At 50.9% G+C, this 27849-nt stretch overlaps 3 protein-coding genes across 3 annotated transcripts in view; 1 reads left to right on the top strand and 2 right to left on the bottom strand.

Moving 5' to 3' along the window:
• Positions 1-9383, top strand: part of LOXL2 (lysyl oxidase like 2) — a 53255-nt gene extending 43872 nt beyond the window's left edge. Inside the window, exons 9-12 of the mRNA XM_066567237.1 lie at positions 34-149; positions 1414-1550; positions 2970-3081; positions 5959-9383. Coding sequence (XP_066423334.1) covers positions 34-149; positions 1414-1550; positions 2970-3081; positions 5959-6038 — 445 coding nt within the window. The 3' untranslated portion in view covers positions 6039-9383. The remainder of the gene's footprint in view (positions 1-33; positions 150-1413; positions 1551-2969; positions 3082-5958) is intronic.
• Positions 7760-21601, bottom strand: R3HCC1 (R3H domain and coiled-coil containing 1). The gene is made up of 8 exons (XM_066567236.1): positions 21527-21601; positions 20615-20732; positions 19371-19508; positions 17346-18564; positions 16521-16693; positions 13624-13694; positions 11375-11470; positions 7760-8175 (listed from the first exon to the last, which is right to left on the bottom strand). The coding sequence occupies exons 2-8, from the start codon at positions 20707-20709 to the stop codon at positions 8027-8029; spliced, it is 1941 nt and encodes a 646-aa protein (XP_066423333.1). The 5' UTR covers positions 20710-20732; positions 21527-21601; the 3' UTR covers positions 7760-8026.
• Positions 21602-23133: 1532 nt separating this feature from the next.
• On the bottom strand, positions 23134-26579 carry LOC136567652 (D(1) dopamine receptor-like). The gene is made up of 2 exons (XM_066567332.1): positions 26364-26579; positions 23134-25148 (listed from the first exon to the last, which is right to left on the bottom strand). The coding sequence occupies exon 2, from the start codon at positions 25030-25032 to the stop codon at positions 23743-23745; it is 1290 nt and encodes a 429-aa protein (XP_066423429.1). The 5' UTR covers positions 25033-25148; positions 26364-26579; the 3' UTR covers positions 23134-23742.
• Positions 26580-27849: the final 1270 nt, after the last annotated feature.

Here is a 27849-nt window from a genome sequence, read left to right as displayed (position 1 = left end):
CCTGGGGATAATTGTCCCTGTCTGTCCCCACAGGCACTACCACAGCATGGAGGTGTTCACCCACTACGACCTCCTGAACCTCAATGGCACCAAGGTGGCCGAGGGACACAAGGCCAGCTTCTGCCTGGAGGACACCGAGTGCGAGGCAGGTCTGTGCCAGGGCCCCCTGTCCCGGGAATTCCATCCCCTTCCCAAGGAGGTGACAGCTCCTGAGGGATCAACAGGGCCTGGCAGGAGCCAGGAACCAGCCCTGGATGGATGGATGGATGGATGGATGGATGGATGGATGGATGGATGGATGGATGGATGATGGATGGATGGATGGATGGATGGATGGATGGATGGATGGATGGATGGATGGATGATGGATGGATGATGGATGGATGATGGATGGATGATGGATGGATGGATGATGGATGGATGGATGGATGGATGGATGGATGGATGGATGGATGGATGGATGGATGATGGATGGATGGATGGATGATGGATGGATAGATGGATGGATGGATGGATGGATGGATGGATGATGGATGGATGATGGATGGATGGATGGATAGATGATGGAATAGATCAATGGGATGGATGGATGGATGGATGGATGCATGGATGGATGGATGGATGGATGATGGATGGATGATGGATGGATGATGGATAGATGATGGAATAGATCAATGGGATGGATGGATGGATGGATGGATGCATGGATGGATGGATGGATGGATGATGGATGGATGATGGATGGATGGATGATGGATGGATGGATGGATGGATGGATGGATGGATGGATGGATGGATGGATGATGGATGATGGATGGATGGATGATGGATGGATGATGGATGATGGATGGATGGATGATGGATGGATGATGGATGATGGATGGATGATGGATGGATGATGGATGATGGATGATGGATGGATGGATGGATGGATGGATGATGGATGATGGATGGATGATGGATGGATGATGGATGGATGATGGATGGATGGATGATGGATGGATGGATGGATGGATGATGGATGGATGGATGATGGATGGATGATGGATGGATGGATGATGGATGGATGGATGATGGATGGATGATGGATGGATGGATGGATGATGGATGGATGCATGGATGGATGAATGGATGCATGGATGGGAACCCCCCAGGTCCCCCATTCTCTTTTCCACCCTCAGCTCCCTCCATCCCACCTCTGAGCTGCTCCAGAAACCCAAATTGTTCATTTTCTGCTCCCCACCCAGTGAGGAATTCCAAAAGAAGCCTCCAGCTGCTGAGAGGTGGCAGCTCCTTAAATCCCATCCAAAACACCACCCCTGGAGTTTATCCCTGTCCATGGGGAACAAGCAGGAATTTTCTGGGAATTCTGCTGCGGATTTGACACTTTTTGCCTGGATTCTCCTCCTCTAGACGTGCAGAAGCAGTACGAGTGTGCCAATTTTGGGGAGCAGGGGATCACCGTGGGCTGCTGGGACGTTTATCGGCACGACATCGACTGCCAGTGGATCGACATCACCGACGTCCCTCCCGGGGATTACCTCTTCCAGGTGGGACAGACGGATTTGGGACACCCCTGCTGCTTTTATCCTACCAATCAGATCCAGAATTCACCAAATTGGTTCATTTGACACACCCAGCTTCTGTTTATAAAGGGATTTTATTCCAAGATGCCTTAAAGATAAAGGATTATCCACCAGGATAATCACACAAGGGAAAAATCAGGGCCCATGAGCACAGTTTGGAGATGAAAGTCTTACAAAAAATCCATGTCCAGCTAATCCTGGGTAGGCCCAGCCCAGCTGATGTTGTTGTCAGTGTTGTCACCCCCCCAAAGCACAGCACCCCTCTTTGAGGCTGGTTGTAAGCAGCATTCCCTGAATTTTGGGATTCCCAGGTACCGGTTTTGGGGTTTTTGCAGGAATTTGGGCCAGGCCCGTGGGGGGAATTGTCTGGGTCCAAAAACAGCCACTGGCACGGGAGAGGAGGGAAAGGAGAGGAATTGTTTCTGTCTGAGCTGTGTGAAATGGAAAACGGGAGTTTGGAGGGACATTTTGGGGCCCAGGGGAAGGGGTGGTTGTGGTGAATTAGAGATGGAGCAGCTCTGCTGGGAGGAAAGGCTGAGGGAACTGGGAATGTTCACCTGGAGAGGAGACGGCTCCAGGAGAGCTCAGAGCCCCTTGCAGGGCCCGAAGGGGCTGCAGGAGAGCTGGAGAGGGACTGGGGACAAGGGATGGAGGGACAGGACCCAGGGAATGGCTCAAACTGGAAAAGGGGAGATTTGGGTGGGAGATTGGGAAGGAATGAGTGTGGGGAGGGGCTGGGATGGAATTCCCAGGGAGCTGTGGCTGCCCCTGGATCCCTGAAGTGTCCAAGGTGAGTTTGGAGCACCCTGGGGCAGGGGGAGGTGTCCCTGCCATGGCAGGGGTGGCTCTGGATGGGATTTGAATCCCTTCCAACCCAAACCATTCCATGATTTTCTGACACCTGGGAGCTGAGTTTGCACAGACAGGACATGGGAACTCTTCACCCACCCACCAGGTGAGCAGTTTCTCACCTGGAAAAGGAACCAAAAATGCTGGAATTCTGCCAGGGAAGCCAGGGAATGGCTTCCACTGCCAGAGGGCAGGGATGGATGGGATTTTGGGATGGAATTCCCAGGGAGCTGTGGCTGCCCCTGGATCCCTGGCAGTGCCCAAGGCCAGGCTGGAGCCTCTGGGACAGTGGGAGGTGTCCCTGCCCTGCCAGGGGTGGCTCTGGATGGGATTTCAGGTCCCTTCCCACCCCAACCATCCCAGGACTCCCTGACTGAGCCTTTATTCCCTGACCTGCCTTTATTCACCTCATTTCTCTCCCTTTACGAAACAAATCCCATTTCCATTTTCTGCCAAGAAAATGCCGTAAAAAACAACTGATTCTGCCAAATCCCCCTTACAACAACCCCACCCCTGTCCCTCCACCCCTCCCAGGTCGTGATCAACCCCAACTATGAGGTGGCAGAGTCGGATTATTCCAACAACGTCATGAAATGCCGGAGCCGCTACGACGGGCAGCGCATCTGGATGTACAACTGCCACATAGGTGAGGGCTGGCACCCCCCAGGCACGCCCCAAGGATTCCTCTCAGACAAGGAATTTCATGTTTCCCTCCCTTGAAAAGCTCTGGTGCAATCCCAGTGTCCTGGGAAATTCCTTCTTCACAAAACCCAATTATTCTGCCGAGCTGGGATCTCATCGGATCACGAATCTTCTCTTGGAAAACAAACAAAGCAGTGGGAAAGAGAATCCCTGCTGTACCAGGCAGGAATTAAAATGTCCCTGGAATGTCAGGGAAATCTCTGTTTTCTTGGAAAAAGTTAAAATATTATCATTTGGTATTTTTCTTTTTGGTCGTGGAAATATCAAAGCCAAGCTAATTTAAATTTGGCTTCTTCCATTGTCAAAACCATGGAAAATGGAATTAACTTGGGGGTTTTTTAGGACTGTTTTTACCACAGAAAATGAATTAACACAACTCCCTGCCCAGCTGCAAATAAAACCAGCTTTGAAAATTCCCTTCTTCAAGGAATATTTTTCCTGGAAAAAGAAAAAATCTCCAGATTTTTCTCATTATTTTCTTGGGATTTTAGCAGAAAATTCTGGTCTTGTGTGTCACATTTCAGACTGTGACCTCGTTCAGGAAAGTGAAGCCCATTCCAGCTGCTGCTCGGGCTCTGCAGCTGAGCTGGGAGACATTTCTGGTTGAAAATAAAGGTTTTAACTTTCACTTTCTCCTAATTAGAGAGAAATTAGGGTTCAGTTCTGGTTCAGAGCAGAGCCCTCACACCCTCACAGGCTTTGTTGGGCCTCACTTTTTATTTTTTAAGCACCAAACCAGTGAAATTTGGGTAATTCAGTCCTGCAAACCCACATCCAGCCCTCCTGGGACTCCTGGCTGTGCCAGTTAGGGCAAGATTCAATTAACACTTCATTTAATTAACACTTCATTTAATTAACCCCCAAACCTTTAAGCCCTTCATTTCCAGGGCACTGGTTCCACCCAGTCCCAGTGTTCCAAAGTGCTTTTCCCTGCTCACCCTGTGCTCTCCTGGTGCTCCCCAGGGTTTTTCCCATTCTCTCCCCATTTTCCAAGGGATTTTCCCTCTCCTGGTGTTCCCCAGGGTTTTTCCCATTCTCTCCCCATTTTCCAAGGGATTTTCCCTCTCCTGGTGTTCCCCAGGGTTTTTCCCTGCTCACCCTGCACTTTCCCAATGTTCCCAAGTGTTTTTCCCATGTTCTCTTGGTCTTCCCAAGGGTTTTCCCCTCTCCCAGTGATCCCAAGGGTTTTTCCCATGCCCTCCCCATGTTCCCAGGTGTTTTTCCCTCTCCTGCTGTTCCCAGGGAGTTTTCCTTGTGCTCTCCCAGTGTTCCCAAGTGCTTTTCCCTCTCTTGGTGATCCCAAGGGTTTTCCCCCATGCTCCACTGTTGTTCCCAAGGGTTTTTCCTGTGTTGTCCCAGTGATCCCAAGGGTTTTTCCCACTCCTGGTGTTCCCAAGGGTTTTCCTTGTGCTCTCCCCATATTCCCAAGTGCTTTTCCCTCTCCCAGTGATCCCCAATGTTTTCCCTGCACTCTCCTGCTGTTCCCAAGGGTTTTACCTGTGTTCCCAAGTGTTTTTCCCATCCTCTCCCAGTATTCCCAGGTGTTTTCCCCTCTCCTGGTGTTCCCAAGGGTTATTCCCATGCTCTCCTGTGTTCCCAAGGGTTTTCCCAGTATTCCCAGGTGTTTTTCTCTCTCCTGGTGTTCCCAAGTGTTTTCCCCATGCTCCCCCCATGTTCCAAGTGCTTTTCCCTCTCCCAGTATTCCCAAGTGTTTTCCTTGTGCTTCCCCCCATGTTCCCAAGGGTTTTTTCTATGCTCTCCTGGTGTTCTCAAAGGTTTTCCCTGTGCTCTCCCAGTGTTCCCAAGGGTTTTCCTTGTGCTCTCCCCATGTTCCCAAGGGTTTTTCCCTCTCCCAGTGATCCCCAATGTTTTCCCTGCACTCTCCTGCTGTTCCCAAGGGTTTTACCTGTGTTCCCAGGTGGTTTTCCCATTCTCTTCCACTGTTCCCAAGTGTTTTTCCCTCTCTCTCCCCTGGTGATCCCAAGGGTTGACCCCATCTTCTCCTGGTGTTCCCAAGGGTTATTCCCATGCTCTCCCCATGTTCACAGGTGTTTTTCCCTCTCCTGATGTTCCCAAGTGTTTTTCCCATCCTCTCCCAGTATTCCCAGGTGTTTTCCCCTCTCCTGGTGATCCCAGGGGTTATTCCCATGCTTTCCTGTGTTCCCAGGTGTTTTTCTCTCTCCTGGTGTTCCCAAGGGTTATTCCCATGCTCTCCTGATGTTCCCAAGGGTTTTCCCAGGTGTTTTTCCCTCTCCTGGTGATCCCAAGAGTTATTCCCATCCTCTCCCCGTTCCCAAGTGTTTCTCCCTCTCCTAATGTTCCCAAGGGTTATTCCCATGCTCTCCTGTGTTCCCAAGGGTTTTCCCAGTATTCCCAAGTGTTTTTCCTTCTCCTGGTGTTCCCAAGGGTTATTCCCATCCTCTCCCAGTGTTCCCAAGTGTTTTTCCCTCTTCTGGTGATCCCAAGGGTTATTCCTGTGCTCCCCTGTGTTCCCAAGGGTTTTTCCCAGTGTTCCCAAGTGTTTTTCCCTCCCCTGGTGATCCCAAGTGTTATTCCCATGCTCTCCTGGTGATCCCAAGGGTTATTCCCAGTATTCCCAGGTGTTTTCCCCTCTCCTGGTGTTCCCAAGGGTTATTCCCATGCTCTCCCCATGTTCACAGGTGTTTTTCCCTCTCCTGATGTTCCCAAGTGTTTTTCCCATCCTCTCCCAGTATTCCCAGGTGTTTTCCCCTCTCCTGATGTTCCCAGGGGTTATTCCCGTGCTCCCCTGTGTTCCCAAGGGTTTTTCCCAGTACTCCCAGGTGTTTTTCCCTCTCTCCAGGTGGTTCCTTCAGCGAGGAGACGGAGCAGAAGTTCGAGCACTTCAGGGGACTCACAAATAACAACGTCTCTGCCCGGTAGAATTCCCACTAATTTAAGGAAGCCTGGACTCCTGCTCCGGCCCTTCCCAACCACTGCCCCCAGGAAATGGAGCCTCCTCCAAGCTCGGAGTTTCAGCCCAATCCCTCCTCAAGGAGCCTCTCCCTCCCCACTTTAGGTGCTCAGGCCACCCCTCGGTGCCTCCTGCAATTCCAGCTCTCCTCAGCTCCAGCTCTTCACCATTCCAAAGATTCCTCCCACGTTTTGCAGCACTCCTCGCCTCAGGTTGGGTGCCAGCCACCCAAAAGTGCCTTTATCCTTCATTTCCGAGGCATTCTTTGGGAATTTCCAGCTCTTTTCCACTCCCAGTGCCTGTTTGTGCTGCTGCTTCCTGCGCCCCTCCTCAGCACTGACTCCAGTTCAGCAAGGAAACGGAAGGAAAGGAAAAACTTTAAAAAAACCAACAAAAAAAAAAAAAAAGAAACAGGGAAAAAAGGAGCAGCTTTTTGTGAGCAGAACAGTGAAAAGCTGAATTTAATACTGCAGTGAAAACGCTTGGATCCAACAACGGCCACGCTCCGGAGGGGAGCAAACGCAGAACCTGGAATCTCACAGGGAATTTTCAATTTCACAGAGAATTTCACAGGGAATTTTCAATTTCACAGAGAATCTCATATGGAATCTCACAGGGAATTTTCAATTTCACAGAGAATCTCATATGGAATCTCACAGGGAATTTTCAATTTCACAGAGAATTTCACAGGGAATTTTCAATTTCACAGGGAATCTCATATGGAATCTCACAGGGAATTTTCAATTTCACAGGGAATCTCATATGGAATCTCACAGGGAATCAAAGCTCTCTGAAGTGCCCCAGAACTCAGCAGATTCCCAGGGATGAGGCCCCTGGGCTGGGAATTCCCATCCCACAGGGATCCCCACACCCACCAGGGGCTGTGCCCACCCCGGAATCACCTCCTGGCCGGACATTCCATCTCCCTTTGCAAGGATGAATCATCCTTGTGCACCTTGCAGAGGGAATTTCTGCCTCTCATCCCCAAGGATCTGCTCCTGTGGGAATTCCTCTGTTTGTTTGAGGACACACAGAGCTCCAATAAAAACCTTTTCCCTGGGAAAAAAAAAAATATATATATATCTATATATCTATCACTTTAGAAGCCCTTGGTGTATTTTCTCCTCACAATTCATGGAAGTTTGGGGGTTTTCCCCCCCTCTCCTACATCAAAGTTACCTGGAATTCCACAGGGAATTCCAAACTTCCCCCAAACCCCCACCTCACAGGGATGTTGTGAGGCTTAAAAATGCAGAAATATTTTGAGTATTTGTCATTGCTCCAGTGCTCCAGAGGGCACTGGGTTTTAACCTCCTGGCAATTGGAAAATTCCAGTTTTTCCCCAGAATTCCAGACTGGAGCAGGAGCAGAGCCTGGGATGGGGGTGGAAGCTCATTTTAAACCCAGTTCTGGGCACATCAGCACAGGCAAATTCTGGAGTTTTTTTCCCTAATGAGCAATTTTTCCCTAATGAGGTTTTCTTCCTCACCAACAGGGAACTTTCAGGCTCTTGAAACTCTGTAAAGAAGGAAAAAATTCCCTAAAACTTGGATTCACTGCCTGTCAGTTTTCTGGGATATCTGAACAGCAACATCACAACAAACTTGGAACAGATTTTTCAACTCCTGCCCTTGCTTAGAGTTAATTTTTGGCCCCAAAAAAAAAAAAAAAAAAAAACACCACAAAAAACTCCCAATTTTCTTAACTCTTAATGCCTATTTTTTGTTGGAAAACAGAGCAAGAACAAGGACTAAAGAAACCCCCTCATTCCTGCAGCTGCCCCAAAGGCTCTGAAAGCCCCAGCACAGAACCCCAGCACTCCCAGGGCTCCAAAAATCCCCAGCAAGAATTCCCAGCACAGGAACAGCCCCGCGGCACCGCCCGCCCTGCGTGCATTCAAGAGCACAGCCAAGCTCATCCTGACGGCCTCGGGCTTGCTCTGGGTGGGTTTTTGGGATTATTCCTCCTGCTCCAAGGATTCTGGCTGGAAATCTTCACTCTCCGTGGGCTCCTGCTGCCGCTGCCTCCAGCCCAGGGCGTGGGACAGGAGCCTCCTGGCCACGGCCGTGTCTGTCTGCGGCCGCTCCTTCCCCAGGTGAAGCAGCTCTAGGCAAAGATGAAAAACAAATCAGGGGCAGGGAGGAATTCGTGCTTAAATCCCCCCAGATCAGCTTTTTTCCCTGCTGTTTTATTCGTTTATTGACATCCAATCTTTCTGTCTCGGTGAATAAATTGGGATTTTTTTTTTTCAGGGTTAAGGAATTCCACGTTTTTCACGGGATTGTTTGGTCGCCATAAAGGTTCAGGGCTCTTGTGCTGGGTGGAAAATTGTTCCCCATCCTCTTCCTGGCAAAATTCCCAACATCCCATCCCTGTGAATTGGAAAAATTGCCAACATCCCATCCCTTTCCACACCTGGAAAAACCCAGGCCATTTATCCATTTATCCATTGAAACTCCTCAAAACCAGCTGCCAAAATCCTTGGAAAACAAAAAAAACCCTGCATTTAAAATGATATCTGAATATATCAGATAACTTGGGAAGCCCCTTGGTCAGTGCCCTCCATTTTTTGGATTGCTCCAATTCCATCTGCAAGGAAATCAACCAAAATGTCACCAAGTCCACCAAAATTTGGATTTGGGGATTAATTAATTAATCCTTTATCAATTTGAAGTTGTTATCTGCACAGCAAAGGTGGGGGACTTTGTTTTTCCAGAAGTTTCATTCTTTAAGGAAAAAAAAAAAATTAAAAAAAATTTTTAAGAGACACTGTCAGCTAATTCAAATCCAAATTTGTGTTTGGAAAATAATCAATTGAAACTAGATGCCAACAGAATTAATTGTTATATTTAATTATTAATTAATTAAATAATTAATTAATAATAAAGAAAAATTTAAAATAATTATATTTTATTTTAACCTCATTCACAAGAGTGAATAAATGAAAAAAAAAAGATGAAGGGGAGATGCAAATAAACCAAAATTTTGGATCTTTCCTTTAAATCCAGCAGTGCTGAACCTCAGGAATTTGTTCCTGTGCCAGTGTCCCTTTAAAGCATCAAAATTGGAATTTATTCTGACTGCAGTGAGCTGGAAAAACCCAGGAATTGTTGGTTCAGAGTCTCTGCTGCTGCTGAGGTTCATGGCTTTGCTTTCCTGTGGCAACTGGACCTGATCAATCTGATTGAAAGGCAATGAAATCAATCAATCAACCAATCAATAATCAATCAATCAATCAATGGTAATCAATCAACTGATGTTCATGGCTCAGCTTCACCGTTTCTACTTCCTGAATAAAATTATGCCAACCACAAGATTGGGTTTGTCTCCTTTGGATTGCCAGGGGGAGAGGGAAGAGAAAATTCCTGGGGAATTCGATGGCAAAAAATCCCAATTCCAGCACAACCCTTCCCTTCCAGCTGCCCAAAATCGCAGCAAATTGCACCCAAAAAAAAAAAAAAAATTAAATCTGAATTCCAGCAAAACTCCACACCACAGCTCAGTGCCAAGAAATCCATAAAAAAACCCATTCAGAATGAAAAATAATTGGTCCTGAGTGTGAATTTTCTCATGAATTTGTCATCTGGGCCAGGGAGGAGTGGGAAATGCAGGAGAAATGGGGTGGATTTGGGGAATCCAGGAGAAATGGGGTGGATTTGGGGAAATGCAGGGGAATTGGGGTGGATTTGGGGAAATGCAGGGGAATTGGGGTGAGTTTAGGGAATTCCAGGGGAATTGGGGTGAGTTTAGGGAAATGCAGGAGAAGGGAGGTGGATTTAGGGAAATCCAGGGGAATTGGGGTGGGTTTGGGAAGATCCAGGGGAATTGGGGTGGATTTAGGGAAATCCAGGAGAAGTGTGGGGTTGATTTAGGGAAATCCAGAAGTGGGGTGGATTTAGGGAAATGCAGGAGAAGAAGTGGGGTGGGTTTAGGGAAATTCCAGGAGAAGGGGGGGGGCTGGGTTTAGGGAAATTTAGGAGAAACGGGGTGGATTTAGGGAAATGCAGAAGTGGGGTTGGATTTAGGAAATCCAGAGGTGTGGGGTGGGTTTAGGGAAATGCAGGGGAATTGGGGTGGGCTCAGGGAATTCCAGGGGAATTGGGGTGGATTTGGGGAAATCCAGGAGAAGTGGGATGGGTTTAGGGAAATCCAGGAGAAGGGGGGTGGATTTGGGAAATGCAGAAGTGGGGTGGGCTCAGGGAATTGGGGTGGGCTCAGGGAATTCCATGGGAACCGGGGTGGGTTCGGGGAATTCCAGGAGCAGTGGGGTGGGTTGAGGGAATTCCATAAGAATTGGGGTGGGCTCAGGGAATTCCATGGGAATTGAGGTGGGCCCAGGGAATCCCAGGGGCGCTGGGGTGGGCTGAAAGAATCCCATGGGAATTGGGGTGGGCTCAGGGAATTCCATGGGAATTGGGGTGGGCTCAGGGAATTCCATGGGCGCTGGGGTGGGCTGAAAGAATCCCATGGGAATTGGGGTGGGCTCAGGGAATTCCATGGGAATTGGGGTGGATTTGGGGAAATCCAGGGGAATTGGGGTGGGTTCAGGGAATTCCAGGGGCGCTGGGGTGGGCTGAAAGAATCCCATGGGAATTGGGGTGGGCTCAGGGAATTCCATGGGAATTGGGGTGGATTTGGGGAAATCCAGGGGAATTGGGGTGGGTTCAGGGAATTCCAGGGGCGCTGGGGTGGGCTGAAAGAATCCCATGGGAATTGGGGTGGGCTCAGGGAATTCCATGGGAATTGGGGTGGATTTGGGGAAATCCAGGGGAATTGGGGTGGGTTCAGGGAATTCCAGGAGCGGTGGGGTGGGTTCAGGGAATTCCAGGGGCGCTGGGGTGGGCTCAGGCAATCCCAGGGCAACTGGGTGGGCCCAGGCAATCCCAGGGGAACCAGGTGGGCTCAGGGAATCCCAAGGGAACCGGGTGGGCTCAGGCAATCCCAGGGGAATTGGGGTGGGCTCAGGCAATCCCAGGGGAACCAGGTGGGCCCAGGGAATTCCAAGGGAACCAGGTGGGCTCAGGCAATCCCAGGGGCGCTGGGGTGGGCCCAGGCAATCCCAGGGGAACCGGGTGGGCCCAGGCAATCCCAAGGGAACGGGCTGGGCTCAGGCAATCCCAGGGGAATTGGGGTGGGCTCAGGCAATCCCAGGGGAACCGGGTGGGCCCAGGCAATCCCAGGGGAACCGGGTGGGCTCAGGCAATCCCAGGGGAATTGGGGTGGGCTCAGGGAATCCCAGGGGAACCGGGTGGGCCCAGGCAATCCCAGGGGCGCCGGGTGGGCCCAGGAGCTGTGCCTCACTCACTTGGTCTCTGCAGGGCCCTGACCTTGGCCTGTTTGCTGGCGTGGAGCAGGGGCCGGATCTTCAGGCAGGGGTAGCGGCGGCCCAGGGCCTGCGAGGCTGCAGGGACACAAAAGGGCTGGGATGAACCCCAAATTCCCATCACGCTGGGCTGGAACCCGGGGGACATTCCCTGCCTGGCCTGAGATGTCCTGAGCCCCAGGGGAAAATTTCTGTCCATGGAGAAAACTTCCAAGAGTTTGGGATGAACAGGAATTTGAGTGTGTGAATGGAGGAGTTCAGCACAGGGTGAGAAACCTGGGGTTTTTAATGTGGAAAAAGAAGTTTGGTATGGAAAAAAAAAAGCATAATATGGAAAAAATGGAGTATGGAAAAAAGTTTAGTATGGAGGAAAGAGAAGTTTAACATGGAAAAAAACTTTAGGATGGAGGAAAAAGTTTAGTATGGAGGAAAAAGTTTAGTATGGAGGAAAAATTCAGTATGGAGGAAAAATTCAGTATGGAGGAAAAAGTTTAGTGTGGAAGGAAAAGTTTAGGATGGAAAGAAAAGTTTGGTGTGGGGGAAAAGAAAGTTTAATGTGGAAAAAAAGTTGAGTGTGGAAGCAAAAGTTTGGGATGGAAAGAAAAGTTTAGTGTGGGGGAAAAAAGTTTAGGATGGAAGAAAAAGTTTAGGATGGAGGAAAAAGTTTAATGTGGAAGAAAAAGTTTAGCATGGAAAAAATTTCAGTATGGAAAAAGTTTTGTGCGGAGGAAAAAGTTTTGTATGGAGGAAAAATTCAGTATGGGGGAAAAAGTTTAGGATGGAGAAAAAAGAAGTTTAGTATGGAGGAAAAAGTTTAGGATGGGAAAAAAATTAAGTAGGGAAGAAAAAGTTTAGTGTGGAAGAAAAAGTTTTGTATGGAAGAAAAATTCAGTATGGAGGAAAAAGTTAAGTGTGGAGGAAAAAGTTTAGGATGGAAAAGAAAAGTTGAGTGTGGAAAAAAAGTTTAATGTAGAAAAAGTTGAGGATGGGAGAAAAGCTTTAGTGTGGAGGAAAAAGTTTTTAGTATGGAAAAAGGTTTTAGAATGGAAGCAAAAGTTTTGCATGGAAGAAAAATTTTAGTGTGGTGGAAAAAGATGAGTATGGAAAAACAGCTCAGTGTGGAAGAGAAAGTTCAGTATGGAAAAAGTTCAGTATGGAGGAAAAAGTTTAATGTGGAAAATAAAGGTAATATGGAAGAAGTTTAGTATGGAGGAAAAACTTCAGTGTGGAAAAAGGTTTTAGAGTGGAAGAAAAAGCTTAGGATGGAAAGAAAAGTTTAGCATGGAAGAAAGAGTTGAGTAGGGAAAAAAAATTCAGGATGGAAGAAAAAGTTTAGGATGGAGGAAAAAGTATAGGATGGGAAAAAAATTAAGTAGGGAAGAAGAAGTTTAGTATGGAGGAAAAACTTAAGTATAGAAGAAAAAGTTTAGGATGGGAAAAAAAGTTTAGGATGAAAGGAAAAGTTTAGGATGAAAGGAAAAGTTTAGTGTGGAGGAAAAAAGTTTAGTGTGGAGGAAAAGGTTTAGTGTGAAAAAAAATTCCAGTGTGGAGGAAAAAGTTTAGGATGGAGGAGCAAAGTTTAGTATGGAAAAAGGTTTTAGTATGGAAGAAAAAGTTTAGTGTGGAAAAAGTTTAGTGTGGAGGAAAAAGTTTAATGTGGAAAATAAAGGTAATATGGAAGAAGTTTAGTATGGAGGAGAAACTTTAGTGTGGAAAAAGGTTTTAGAGTGGAAGAAAAAGTTTAGTAGGGAAGAAAAAGTTTAGGATGGAAAGAAAATTCAGGATGGAAGAAAAAGTTTAGGATGGGATAAATATTAAGTAGGGAAGAAGAAGTTTAGTATGGAGGAAAAACTTAAGTATAGAAGAAAAAGTTTAGGATGGAAAGAAAAGTTTAGGATGAAAGAAAAGGTTTAGTGTGAAAAAAAATTCCAGTGTGGAGGAAAATAAAAATACAAATAAAATGAGATATAAAATAAAAATAAAAATAAAAATAAAATAGAAATAGAAATACAATAAAAACAAAATAGAAGAAAATAGAAAATAGAAAATAAAATAGAAAATAAAATAAAGTAAAATAAAGCAAAATAAAATAAAGCAAAATAAAATAAAAATAAAAATAAAAATAAAATGAAATGAAATAAAATGAAATAAAATGAAACCCCACTGCCAACCAGTTCGGGGCACTGGGAAGGGGCTGGGGAGCTCTGGGTGCCTCAATCCCACCCCAGTACCTGTGGAGGGGCTGGAGAAGATTCCCAGGGCATGGGTGTCATCCACCCACTGGATTTTGAAGCCACTTTCACTGCAAAAAAAAAAAAAAGAATAATTTGAATTAATGTCAAGAAAAACAAAGCCCCAACAAAACCCAGCAGCCCCAGGAGGGGTTTTCAGTGATTTATGGTGTTTCCCAAAGCATTATTCCCATTTTAAATGGGGGAAAGGGCAGGAAAAGGAGGAAAAAAGGACATTAAATGTGCCCTTTTCGAGGCCAGTGTGAAATTACCCCAAATTCTCCTTTTCCTCTCAAACCCAACCTCAGTTCCAGGCATTGGCTTCCAGCAGCAAAACAGGGACATTTCTGAATTGCACATTTCTGAAGTGCTTCCCAGGCATAAAAATAAAAAGCAAGAATGGATTTATGAAGTGATTTTGGGGTGAAATCTCATAAAGAGTCAGTGGGAAATGGGAATTTGAGAGCAGGAATTCAGAAATATTCCAGTCCACGTCCCAGTGGCTCCATCCTTTCCCAGCTCTGCCTCACTCCCAGAGAGTGGAACAAGAAACCTGAGCAAGCACACACAATGCAGGAAGAATTATTTCAATATTATTACAATAGAAATTGAAAACATTAAATAAAAATTATTCTTTCAGTTTTAAAGAATAATTTAAATAAAATTTTTAAATGCAATTGATTTGGTTTAATTGATCTGTGGAAGGAATTTTCACAAGTAATCCAAGAATTATCCCAAGAGAGGAACTCAGCTCTGCCCTAATTGATTGATTATTTAAAATATAGTTTTAAATAATAATATAATTTTTAAATGTAATTTATTTGATTTAATTGAAGGGATTTGTAGAGGGAATTTTCACATCTAGTCCAGGAATTACCCCAAAAGAGGAGGAGGAAAACAGGAGAAGAACTCAGATCTGCACTCAGTGAAGAATTGTTTAAAATATAGTTTTAAACAAAAATTTAAATACAATTTTAAAATATAATTATTTTGGTTTAATTGAAGGGATCTGTAGAGGGAATTTCCACAACTAATCCAGGAATTATCCCAAGAGAGGAGGAGGAAAACTGGAGATGAACTCAGAGCAGGACCCAGCTCTGCCCTCACTGAAGAATTATTTAAAATATAGTTTTAAATAAAAATTTAAATATAATTTTAAAATATAATTAATTTGGTTTAATTGAAGGGATTTGTAGAGGGAATTTCCATATCTAATCCAGGAATTATCCCAAAAGAGGGGGAGGAAAACAGGAGATGAACTCAGATCTGCCCTCACTGAAGAATTATTTAAAATACTATTTTAAAGAATAATTTAATTTTAAAACGTAATTAATTTGGTTTAATTGAAGGGGTTTGTAGAGGGAATTTTCCCATCTAATGCAGGAATTATCCCAAGAGAGGAAAGCAGGGAAAGGTGCCTTTGACAGAACTCAGAGCTGGACCCAAGCTCATTCCCCGGATTTCCCGTTTTACCCCCAGGGCTGAGCCCTTTTCCTTGGAAATTCTGATGGAATCACCCAGGAAGCAGCAAAAAAATCTCCAAAAAAGCACCTGGATGGAGGCAGGGCACAGCTGGCTGTGGGTATGGGGTGCCACAGCCCTGGGGGAAAGCTGGGCTTTAAACCAGGCCTAAACTGCAGGAAAAGCCCCTTGGAGGCACAGAACGAGGGGAAGGTGAAACTAAAATCCAGAATTTGGGTGCCAGAGGCACGGAGTAAAGCTGGGCTTTAAACCAGGACTAAACTGCAAGAAAAGCCTTTGAGGAACACAAAGAGGGAAAGGTGAAACTAAAATCCAGAAATATGGAGCAAAGCTGGGCTTTAAACCGGGGGAAAGCTGGGCTTTAAACTGCAGGAAAAGCCCCTTTGAGGCACACAAAGAGAGGAAGGTGAAACTAAAATTCAGAATTTGGTTACCAGAGCCATGGAGTAAAGCTGGGCTTTAAACCAGGACTAAACTGCAGCAAAAGCCCCTTTGAGGCACAAAGAGAGAGGAAGGTGCAACTAAGATTCAGAATCTGGGAGCCAGAAATGTGGAGCAAAGCTGGACTTTAAACCAAGGGAAAGCTGGGCTTTAAACTGCAGGAAAAGCTCCTTTGAGGGACAGAATGAGGGGAAGGTGAAACTAAAATCCAGAATTTGGGTGCCAGAAAGGTGGAGTAAAGCTGGGCTTTAAACTGCAGCAAAAGCCCCTTGGAGGCACACAGTGAGGGGAAGGTGCAACTAAGATTCAGAATTTGGGTGTCAGAGCCATGGAGTAAAGCTGGGCTTTAAACCAGGACTAAAATGCAGGAAAAGCCTTTGAGGAACACAAAGAGGGAAAGGTGAAACTAAAATCCAGAAATGTGGAGCAAAGCTGGGCTTTAAACTGCAGGAAAAGCCCCTTTGAGGCACACAGTGAGGGGAAGGTGCAGCTAAGATTCAGAATTTGGGTGCCAGAGCCATGGAGTAAAGCTGGGCTTTAAACCAGGACTAAACTGCAAGAAAAGCCTTTGAGGGAAAAGGTGAAACTAAAATCCAGAAATGTGGAGTAAAGCTGGGCTTTAAACCGGGGGAAAGCTGGGCTTTAAACTGCAGGAAAAGCTCCTTTGAGGGACAGAATGAGGGGAAGGTGAAACTAAAATCCAGAATTTGGGTGCCAGAAATGTGGAGCAAAGCTGGGCTTTAAACTGCAGGAAAAGCCCCTTTGAGGCACACAAAGAGAGGAAGGTGAAACTAAGATTCAGAATTTGGGAGCCAGAAATGTAGAGTAAAGCTGGGCTTTAAACCAGGACTAAACTGCAGGAAAAGCCCCTTTGAGGCTCATAGAGAGGGGAAGGTGAAACCAAAGCTCAGAACTTTGCAGCCAGCCCCAGGCTGTGCCCCCTGCCCTGCCCAGGCTCCCGGGCAGTCACTCACTGGAAATCTGAGAACATTTCCAGCAGATCCTCGGTGCTCAGGGACGAGGGGAAGTCGTAGATCTCGGTGACGTGGCCCAGGTCCCCCTCGCTGACCTGGGCCTCCCCGTAGCCAGGATAATCCACAGTGATCCTCTCGATGCTGATGTCCTTCACTGACAAATTCCCAACGATCTGGGAAGATGCAAAGCAAGGATTAGAAAATAAAACAATGAGCCAGGCTGGAGTTTCAGCCCCTTGAAACAGGAGCTGCTTTGAGTTAGGTCTCACAAGCTCTTGGGGGTTTATTTCACACCCAGGATAGCTCAGCTACCTTGGCATCAAATCAGCAGCATGGCTTCTGTGGCAGCGTTGGAAACAAAAAGGTTTTAATAAAAGGCAAAATAACAAAACTCTTTACAGAGATAAACTGATTTAGGTGCAAGAGGTCCTTGCCCCTGGTAAAACACCTCACGAAATCAATTCCTTTCTTTGTTCTCTTCTTTTTCTAGTGAACTGTCTAGGCAGGACTTTTTGGTTCCTGTCCACTTGGCCATCTTTAAATTGAAGGTTCAGTCCCCCAAGCCTATGAGATGCCTTTTTCACCTAATCCAGGAGAGAAACTTCAGGGCTTCTTTCCTTTTTAAGGAGACAAAAGCTAGTTTTGTCACAAAAAAAGGAAACGCAAAAAGGAAAAGCAAAAAGGAAAAGCAAAAACAAAAAGCACATTCCCACATCCCCTCAGAGCCCAATCCTCACCCCAGCCACCCCAGCACCACCAGGACACGGAATCCCCTCCCAGGGAGCGCCTCCCTCCCCTCTTTTCCCAGATTCTGCCCCAAATCACCTCTGCCAGCAGCTCTGCCGTGCAGTCGTCCTCGAGCCTTGTCCCCTCTCTGTCCCCTGCAGCCAAATCCAGGCCCCTCCTCAGCGCCTCGGCCACACCAGAGCCTTCCTTGTCCTCCTCTTCCTCCTTCCTCTGGATCCGCCCCGGAGCGCTCGGATCTGCGCCATGGAGCGGCTCAGGGGCAGCCAGAGCCTCAGCTGGGCCTTCCAGAACCTTCTGCAGGGGCTCCTGCTCCACCTGCCCAGCGCCGGGGCTGGGAGCAGCCTGGACTCCCTGGGAATTCCGGGAATGCTGCTCTGCAGAGCAGGGCCGGCTGCTGCTGCTCTGCAGGGTCTGAGACTCTGGCACGGCTGGGGCTGGCACACCTGGGGCTGGCACACCTGGGGCTGGCACAGGCAGGTCTGGCACAGGCAGGTCTGTCCTGCTGCCACCGTGGTTCTCCAAAGGGACAGAGCTGCCCCCGCACTCCGACCCTCTGGAAGCCCGGCTGGATTCCTTCTCCTGCAGCGGGGCCTGGAACTCGCTGCCCTCTGCAGAGATGGTGCTGCCCTGGCCCGGCTCCTCCTCCCCTGCCTGGGGTGGGTGTTTGTGGTGCTCTGCAGCGATGGTGCTGCCACGGCTTGGCTCTTCCTGCCCCACCTTGGGTGGGTGTTTGTGGTGCTCTGCAGAGATGGTGCTGCCACGGCTTGGCTCTTCCTGCCCCGCCTCGGGTGGGTGTTTGTGGTGTGCAGAACGAGGGGAATGGGAACAGTCCTCATCCCGGCCTTCCTGCTCGCAGGAATCGCCGCCATTCCCTAAGGACGGCACCTCCTCATCACGCAGGGGATGCTCGGCGCTGCCTTTCCCAGGGACATCCTCAGGCTCCTGCTGCCTCCTAGGGCTGCCTCCAGCCCTGCCCAGCTCCTGCTGCTCCCGGCTGGAATTCCTGGCGCCGTTTTCCCCTCCTGGAGCCGCGTCCCCGTCCCCGGGGCTCTCCCGCTCCCTCCAATTCGCCTTTTTCCGGCCCCCTCTGGGCACGAACGGGGCTTTCTCTGGCTTCCTCCTGGGCGGCCTGGAGATCCTGCCCGAGCCCACGCTGGCACGGGCAGTGTCCCCGTGGGTGTCCCCGGGGTGGCGCAGCCGGGCCCCCCGGCCCCCCCGGCCCCAGGGCTGCACAGGGCGCTGCACACGGGAGGGGTTGGGCCCGGCCTTTTGCTCACTCGAGGTCTCGTTGGGAAGCCTGGGAAGGAGGGGATGGTGAGAGGGGAGCAGGGGAAACACAGAGGAAAAGGAGGAGAAGCATCAAAAAGGGAAATCCCAAAAGAAAAAATTCCCAAAGGGAAAAATCCCGCTGTTCCTGGGGGTCTGGGGGGTGCCACTGATAATGGAGAACCTGAATGGGACACAGGGACTTTGTGCTGGAGCCCCTCTGGAGCCAGGCTGAGAGAGCTGGGAACACTCCAGGGAAAGCTCAGAGCCCCTTGCAGAGCCTGAAGGGGCTCCAGGAGAGCTGCAGAGGGACTGGGGACAAAGGAGAAGCATCAAATTCCCAAAGGGAAAATCCCACTGTTCCTTAGGGTCCGGGAGGTGCCATTGGTAATGGAGAACCTGAACGGGACACAGGGACTTGGTGCCTGATCCAAGGGCTGGAGCCTCTCTGGAACCAGGCTGAGAGAGCTGGGAAAGCTCCAGGGAGAGCTCAGAGCCCATTCCAGAGCCTGAAGGGGCTCCAGGAGAGCTGGAGAGGGACTGGGGACAAGGGATGGAGGGACAGGACCCAGGGGATGGCTCCCACTGCCACAGGGCAGGGATGGATGGGATACTGGGAGGGTTGGGGGTCTGGGATGGAATTCCCAGAGCAGCTGTGGCTGCCCCTGGATCCCTGACAATGCCCAGGGCCAGGCTGGACAGGGCTTGGAGCAGCCTGGGACAGTGGGGGTGTCCCCAGAGGGTGACAAGGGTGGCACTGGGATGAGTTTCGGGTCCCTCCAAACCACTGCAGGATTTTGATGGTTGTCAGCGCTGACCCAGCGGAGCACAGCTCACCTGACAGCTGAGTGACAAATGACTGTCCTCCTCCTCCAGCCCTCTCCCACCGAGAAGCTGCTGAGCAGTTCCATGTTCTCCACGGTCCTGTGGATCAGGTACCTGAGGCGGCTGGACAGGGGTGGGAACAGGAGCACTCTGCAAGGAGAGAGGGCTCAGGGCATCAGAAACGTGCAGGGAGGGATGGGAATGATGGAAAAATGTAATAACCTCATCCCCTGAGTCATTCCCAGCACGGGATTTGAATCAGAAAAAAGGCAAGCAGGACTTGGTGGTATTAAAAGCATAAGTGACTTCTCAGATTTGCAGCCAGACACATTTTACACATAAAATGGAGTGTGGGGAATGCCTGACCCCAAGGCCTTGGCCTGGACTCTCCTTCCTGCTGTATCCATATGGGAAAGGCTGGGAAGCACCAGCAGAAAGCTGCTGCTGATCCCCTCCCTCCCAGGCTGAGTCTAATTTCATTTCTATCTCCACAATATCTTATTCTGTAACATTTCTAAATCAATATTTATCCCAAAAATTATATACAAATATATACTATATAAACCTTCTTTATATACAAATATAATATATATATATAATATAAATATATAGTATATATAATATATATTATATATATAATATATAATACATATTATATATAATATATAACATATAATATATAATATATATTATATATACAAATATACTATAAATAAATAAACCTTCTATCAAACTTTACAATTCCTCTACAAATCCATTTCCCACCTGGAAACCAGGAATAAACCAAGAATGGATAAATAAACTCCACTTCAATGTCACTGCTGTCACCTGGTTTGTCCCTGAGTCTTTGACAATGGCACAGGGAATTTCTCTGCCAAACATTTTATTAAAAAAAAAAGCACTGAAACAAATATTTAAGGTCAGGAGAAGCTGGCAGGGAGCTGAGCTCAGCATTGCCAGCCCTGCTCCTGTCCAGCACCCCGGGCTCGGCCACCCCAAAGGCTCCAAAGGTCACTGGGCTGGGAACAGCTCCAGGTGAACCCAGGACGAGCAGTGGCTGCTCCAAAGCCACCAATGGCCACAAAACCCTGCCTGAAGGTGTGACCAGGGGAGGGGACCCCACAGCCAGAGCTCAAATGCTGCTGCTTTCACCCCAGAAAACGACGCCAAGCACGAGCCCAAGGTGCCCAGGTGTCCCTGGCGCTGCCCAGGTGTCCCTGGCGCTGCCATGGCCCGGGGACAGCTCAGGGACCCACCGGTGGTGCTGGCCCTGCTCCATGAAGTGCTCGAGCTCCTCCACGATCCTGCCCACGAACTCATCCTCGCTGGGCGACAGGAAAACGCCATCCATGGGGCACAGTGCCAGGGGACAGCCTGCTGGGGACAGGGACAGCCTGCTGGGGGACAGGGGCACAATGGAGGGACAGGGACAGCCTGCCGGGGGACAGGGGCACAATGGAGGGACAGGGACACACATGGAGAGACAGGGACACACCTCGGGGGACAGGGGCACATCCGGAGGGACAGGGATACACATGGAGAGACAGGGACACGTGGAGGGACAAGGACACACATGGAGGGACAGGGACACACATGGAGGGACAGGGACACACCTGGAGGGAGGGGCAGGGACCCGCATGGAAGGACGGGGACAGCCTGCCAGGGGACAGGAGCACATGGAGGGACAGGGATACACATGGAGAGACAGGGACACGTGGAGGGACCGGGACGGGGCACATGGAGGAAGGGACAGCCGCCAACCCCCGCCCATGGGTGCCCAGCACCCCCTGCAAATCTCACCCGCCCTGTGCTGGCTCCGTCTGCACCGCGTTATGGCCAGCCCTGGGCATCCCAAAATCCCCCAGCCCTGGGCATCCCAAAATCCCCCAGCTCTGGGCACCCCCAGCCTCTCTGCCCTGCGTTATCCCCCTTTCCCGGACACCCCCATCCCGCTCTCTGCATCCGCCTGCCCTCCCCTTCTCCCAGCGCCACGTGCTGCCTCCTGTCCCCACCATCATCATCATCATCCTCACCATCACCATCACCACCCGAGCCCCGAGCCCCCCATCGCCCCCATCCCCGCCCCCCGGCCCCACCGCGCCCCCGTTCCCCACCCCCGGTGTCCCCCCGGCTCCGGCCGCCCCGGCCGGGTCCCCCCGCGCCCTCACCGCCAGGCCCGGCCGAGCAGCGGATGCCGGTGCGGCGCCTGCGCCCGGTTCTGGCTCCTCCCGCCCGGTTCTGGCTCCTCCCGCCCGGTTCTGGCTCCTCCCGCTCCATCCCGGCTCCTCCCGCTCCATCCCGGCTCCTCCCGCCCGGTTCTGGCCCCCTCCCGCTCCATCCCGGCTCCTCCCGCCCGGTTCTGGCCCCTCCCGCTCCATCCCGGCTCCTCCCGCTCCATCCCGGCTCCTCCCGCCCGGTTCTGGCCCCTCCCGCTCCATCCCGGCTCCTCCCGCCCGGTTCTGGCCCCTCCCGCTCCGTCCCGGCTCCTCCCGCTCGGTCCTGACTCTTCCTACTGTGTCCCGGCTCCTCCCGACCGATCCGAGCTCGTCCCCCTGGCTCTGGGCTCCTCTCGGCCTGTCCGGCTCTTCCTCCTCATCCCCGGTTCTTCTCTTTCGCTCCCGGTTCTTCTTCCTCCTCATCCCCGGTTCTTCCTCCCCGTCCTGGCTCCATCCCCGGCAGCGCTCCTGGCTCTGCTGTCCCCAAACCCTCCCGGGCCGAGTTCATCCCCCTGTCCCCGTTCGGCTCCGAGCGCTCCAGAATCGCCCCTGAGGTTGGGGCTGATTTCAGCCTTCCCGGAGCTGCTTTCCCGGGGAGCGATCCCGGCCTCGGCATTCCCGGGGAGCGATCCCGGCCTCGGCATTCCCGGAACATCTCCCGGCCTTTCCCTGACGAGAGGAGCAGGTTCCAGTGTGGAAATTAAGCCAGGCAAGACATCAACCCCCAGCTGCCCCATCCCGTTATCCTCCCCTATGCTCACTTCTCCCTTTCTCTGTTAAAGCCATTCTTCCAAAACTTCCTGATTTTTTCTGCCTGAAAGATCACTTGAAGGCCAGCAGTCATTCCCTGTCTCCCTGCAATTCCAGCTGGGAAAGCAGCACAATTCCACATCACCTGCACGGGGTTAATTCCCACACTTTCCCAGCCCAGCATATTCCAATGTGGCGGGTTTGGATTGGTTTGGATTAGGAGGAACCTCCAATTTTTCCCTTTTATCTGCTGATTTCCACGTGGATTTGATGCTTTTCCTTCTTTCCCTCTTTTGCAAATATCACTTTTCTCAGGCCCCTCTGCTCCTCACCCCAAAAGCCCAGAAGCTGTCCCCAGGTCACCCACTGCACATCCAAAGTGACCTGGCTTTTTTGGGATTACAGAGCAGGGTCAGGCACAAATCCTGCTCTGGGATCAGCCCCAGACTGGAATAATTTCACCCACCCAAGTGTGGAATTTGGGATGGGAGAAGGGAAAAGAGGAGGAGGAGAAGGAGGAGGAGGAGGAGAAGGAGGAAGACGCTTCCTGGTGGGATTACAGAGGAAACCTGTGCAGGAAAAAAAGGGCAAAAGGAGCTGCATTCTGCAGCCAGGTAAACAGGGGGGGTCTGTGCCAAAGGCAGCCCCAGTCCCACCAGTCTGGAGCTGTTCCCATTTCCCAGTCTGCCCACAGGAATGTCTGTAACACACTGGGATTCCTTCCAGAGCCTGGCAGGTTTGGGGTTGGCTCTGTCACCACCTGTCCCTTCTGCTACTGGGTCAGAGCTGCTGCAGGAAAATAACAAGAATTAAACACATTAATTTAATGAAATAATTAAATACAGGTAATAAGAGGACACAAAATGGGTCACTTCACCCTCTTTGTTGTCTTTCCTTTGAAGGTTCACCCTGCTCATCACAGACACACCGAGCTGGTGGAACAGCTTCAATACCCCCAGCTCCTCAGAGAACAGGCGTGACAGGGATGTCCCAGCTCCCCTCTCTGCTGGAGACCTTCCCACCACTCTTTTCCATTTCCCACCCAGGCTCAGTGGAAGGTGCTGCTGGTGAGAAGGGGAATCCTCCCCAGCCACACTCAGGAAGGGATTCTGAGGGGGGGAGGAGCCCAGAGAAACCCTCCCCAAGGCCACTTTGGGATGGGAGAAGGGAAAAGAGGAGGAGGAAAAGGAGGAAGACGCTTCCTGGGGTGGGATTACAGAGCAAACCTGTGCAGGGAAACAGGAGCCACATTCTGAGCCAGGTAAACAAGGGGGGTCTGTGCCAAAGGCAGCCCCGGTCCCACCAGGCCAGTTACCAGCTGGGTTTGGCCAGCTCCTCTCTCAGCTCCTCAGAGAACAGGAATGTCCCAGCTCCCCTCTCTGCTGGAGACCTTCCCAGCCCTCTTTCCCCACCCAGGCTCAATGGAAGGCGCTGCTGGCCAGAGGGGGAACCCTCCCCCGGCAGACAGGGGTCCCACACTCAGGAAGGGGGATCTGAGGGGGAGAGGAGCCCAGAGAAACCCTCTCCAAGGCCACCTCGGGGTTCTCCCCCTGCAGCACGGCGTGGGGCAGCAGCTGGGGCGGGCTGAGGCTCTGCAGAGCCCTGTGCCCGGAGGTGTCGGGGTGGAAGGACACCAGCTCGTTGCTGAAGGTCACCGTCTCCACGGCGCCGCCGCGGCAGAGGCAGCCCCAGCCCAGCAGGGAGGCGAAAGCCGCGCGGAACTCGGCGTTGAAGGCGTAGATGATGGGGTTGAGGGCAGAGTTGGCCCAGCCCAGCCAGGTGAAGGTGCTGAGCACGGCCCTGCTGACGCATGGTGACATTCCCTGGACGTGGAGATCAGTGTCACAGAAGGGCACCAGGCAGTTGAGCACGAAGAAGGGCAGCCAGCAGCACACGAAGACACCCACGATGATGGAGAGGGTCTGCAGCACCTTGGTCTCCTTCTTGAGGGAGTTTTTCAGGGAGGTTTCCCGAGGGCGGGCGCTCCGTCCCGCCGGTGTCTCCAGGGAGGAGATGCCACGGAGCTGGCGCCGGGCCAGGTGGAAGAGGCGCCCGTAGGTGCCCAGCATGATGGCCACGGGGATGTAGAAGCTGATGAGGGACGAGGAGATGGCGTAGGTCCTGCTGAGGCTGGGATCGCAGCCCCCCTCCTCCGCAGAGCCGTTAAACCCCAGCAGCTCCCGGTCCTTGTGCCACTGCAGCTGCACGGGGATGAAGGAGATGAGGAGGGACAGCAGCCAAGCCCCCGCGATGGTGACGAAGGCCAGGCGCTGCGTCACCCTCCTCTGGTGGCGGAAGGGCTCAGCGATGGCCCAGTAGCGCTCGACGCTGATGAGGCACAGGTGGAGGATGGAGGCCGTGCAGCACATGATGTCAAAGGCCACCCAGAGGTCACAGAAAGCCCCAAAGGGCCAGAAGCCCAGCACGTCGCTGGCAGCTCTCCAGGGCATCACCAGCACGGCCACCAGCAGGTCGGACACGGCCAAGGAGACCACGAAGAGGTTGGTGACCTTGGAGCGCAGGTGTGGGAACCTGAGCACGGCCAGGCACACCAGGGCGTTCCCCAGCAGCGTGGTGAGGATGAGGAGGGACAGGCAGGCGGCTGTCACCACCCGCAGGGACAGCGGGGAGTGGCTTTGAGCTGCCCACCCGGTGGCACTGAGCCCGTCCTGCCCAGCTCCTCCTGCCGAGGGGTAAAACCCATCCATGGCTGCCCCGTTGTCCTGGATTGTCAAGCAAGAGGTGCTCTATTCCCCATCTGCATGGCAGCTGGCTTCTGTTCAGGGGGCAGTTCTCCTGATCTCTTCCACAGCCAGGGAGACATCTGCTGATAAGAGGCCATTGAATGTCCCTGCATGGCTGATAAGAACTGCAGCATCCCATTGGGAGATGTGAGCCCAGAGGGAGGAGCCAAGCATTCCTACCCGGATATAATCTGGAGATTCTGGAACACCAGCCAAGCATTCCTACCTGGATAGAATCTGGAGATTCTGGAACACCAGCCAAGCATTCCTACCTGGATAGAATCTGGAGATTCTGGAACACCAGCCAAGCATTCCTACCTGGATAGAATCTGGAGATTCTGGAACACCAGCCAAGCATTCCTACCTGGATAGAATCTGGAGATTCTGGAACACCAGCCAAGCATTCCTACCTGGATATAATCTGGAGATTCTGGAACACCAGCCAAGCATTCCTACCTGGATATAATCTGGAGATTCTGGAACACCAGCCAAGCATTCCTACCTGGATATAATCTGGAGATTCTGGAACACCAGCCAAGCATTCCTACCTGGATAGAATCTGGAGATTCTGGAACACCAGCCAAGCATTCCTACCTGGATAGAATCTGGAGATTCTGGAACACCAGCACGGCTTCTCCACTGGATTCCCCAGAGGAGCAGCAGCTGCCTCTCCTTCCCCTGGATCTTCAGAGGAAGAGGCTCCACCCTTCTCCAGGATCCCTGCTCCAGCAGAACCAGCCCTGGCACTGCAGGAGGGCTGAGCCACAATTCCAATGGTTCTGCTGCCCACACCCTGACCCACAGGGTGTCAGGCTGGGTTCTGACTCTGGCAGTGTTGGTTTAGTTCACTGCATTGTTTATTTTATCTTTTTATTTTCTTCCCTATTAAAGAACTGTTATTCCTGCTCCCATATTTTTGCCTGAGCCCCTTAATTTAAAATTTATAGCAATTCAGAGAGGGGGTTTACATTTTCCATTTCAGGGGAGGCTCCTGCCTTCCTGAGCAGACACCTGGCTTTCAAACCAAGCCATCCATTTATCCCTGCCGAGGTTTCTCAGCTGCTCAAGGCTCCATCAGCCTCCAGAGCCCATTTTCCCTTTTTTCCTGCTCCCACAGCATCTCTGAAGCCCCAGCTGCAATCCAGTCCCGCTGCCAGCCCAGGAAAAGTGCTGAAAGCTCTCGGTCCTTTCCAGGGCTCTGCTGACAGGATTTTTGGATTTTTGGAGTTTGGGTTTTCCCTCCTGCCTCCCACCCCAGCTCCCTTCCTCTGCTGCTCCCAGGAGCCAGAACTCACCTCCAGGGCTGAGGAGGCTTTGCTGCAAATCTTCCTCCCTCTCCTCTCTCCTCTTCACCTGCTGGTGCTCCTGCAGAATTCCCGGATCCCTCCCGTGGCCAGGCTGGGATTCACTGCCAGGAGCAAGAGGGGTCTGAGCTCCCTCTGCTCCTGCAGCCCCTCCCTGCTCACAGCCCCGGCCGCTCTCCCCTCTGGAGCCAAATCCCTCTGGCTTTGGCTCAGGTGGGATCTGGCTCTGCCCTGGGAGCTGGGAGAGATGTGAATCCACAGGGTGAGTCACTGGGAATTTGATGAGAGGGTTCAAGGGGGAAAATAATCATTCCAGTCAGATTTGAGGGTCCTCAATGCAAATGAGCACAGAAATTTATTGTGATTTCTGCATAAAAGATGCCTGATTTCCGTGCCCAGGCGCTGAGTCACAGCTCAGAGATGACCCCAAACCAATCACTCCTCCCTGCCCTGAGCTGGTGCAAAACTGGCATTTACCGTCCACTGCAAAATCCCTTCTCCAGGAAAAAAAAAAAAAAAAAAGAAAAAAAAACACAAAAAAACCTAAAAATCCTGTACAAACCTGGAAGTTTTTTCTTTTTGAAAGTCCCACACAAAGCAGCCTCAGATCTTTTTTCAGCACAGGTTACCTGCAGAACCAGTGAGGGTGAGGATAAGTTTTTTAATCATTGATAAATGGATTTTACTTTCAGTAAAGTGGTGTAAAGTTGCTTCCCTTTCAAGTTCATCACAATTTCCTTAATTCCCAGCTCATTCCACATCAGCTTTCACCTCAGGGATAACTGGTACAGTTAACCAGAAAGCCAAGATCCTTTTCCAGTCAGGTGTGGAGGTGGCACTTGGGGACACGGTGTGGGGGTGGCCTTGATGGTCTGAAGGTCTTTGCCAACCTTAACTCCAGAATTTCATATTTTGGAGCTCCCACGGAGGAGGAGCTGATTTTTGTCTCAGAGAAGGATTTCCTGGAAGCCTCCTGGCTTGGGATGTGCCACCATGAGCTGCCACTGCAGCTGTGACTTATGGAGGTGACAGATCCAGTGCCACCCTGCCCAGTGTGTGACAGATCACTGCCACCACTGCTCTCCTGGGAACAGCCTCCCTGCAGAAGTGAGGTGGGGAAAAGCAGGACAAGCTTTGCAAATCCTGGGCACAAAACGAGTTCAGCTGTAATTAATTCACTCTGTGCCCAGAGTGTGGTCCTGGAGCATCCCTGACCCTGCCTTTCCCTGTCACCTCGGGGGGAAAGAGCCACCAGAGTGCCCTGAGCCGGCTCAGCTGAGCCCAGGTCCATCAACCCAGCCCTGCTGAACCCGGGTCCATCATCCCGGGATTGCTAAACCCGGGTCCATCACCCCAGCCCTGCTAAACCCGGGTCCATCAACCCAGCCCTGCTAAACCCGGGTCCATCACTCCAGGATTGCTGAGCCCGGGTCCATCAACCCAGCCCTGCTAAACCCGGGTCCATCACCCCGGGATT

This window comes from Molothrus aeneus, chromosome 29 (genome assembly GCF_037042795.1).
Source record: "Molothrus aeneus isolate 106 chromosome 29, BPBGC_Maene_1.0, whole genome shotgun sequence".
Taxonomy (NCBI): domain Eukaryota; kingdom Metazoa; phylum Chordata; class Aves; order Passeriformes; family Icteridae; genus Molothrus; species Molothrus aeneus.
This window is presented reverse-complemented; position numbering and strand designations above follow the sequence as displayed.

Bases quoted from the DNA above. Each gene is read 5' to 3' on its own strand.
- R3HCC1 (XM_066567236.1), bottom strand. From the start codon at position 20,709: ATGGATGGCGTTTTCCTGTCGCCCAGCGAGGATGAGTTCGTGGGCAGG. The intron at 13,695-16,520 runs GTGAGTGACTGC...TTTTTTTTGCAG, and splicing joins GAAATGTTCTCAGATTTCCA to TGAAAGTGGCTTCAAAATCC. The intron at 8,176-11,374 runs GTGAGTGAGGCA...ATCTTTGCCTAG, and splicing joins CAGGGCCCTGCAGAGACCAA to AGCTGCTTCACCTGGGGAAG.
- LOC136567652 (XM_066567332.1), bottom strand. From the start codon at position 25,032: ATGGATGGGTTTTACCCCTCGGCAGGAGGAGCTGGGCAGGACGGGCTC.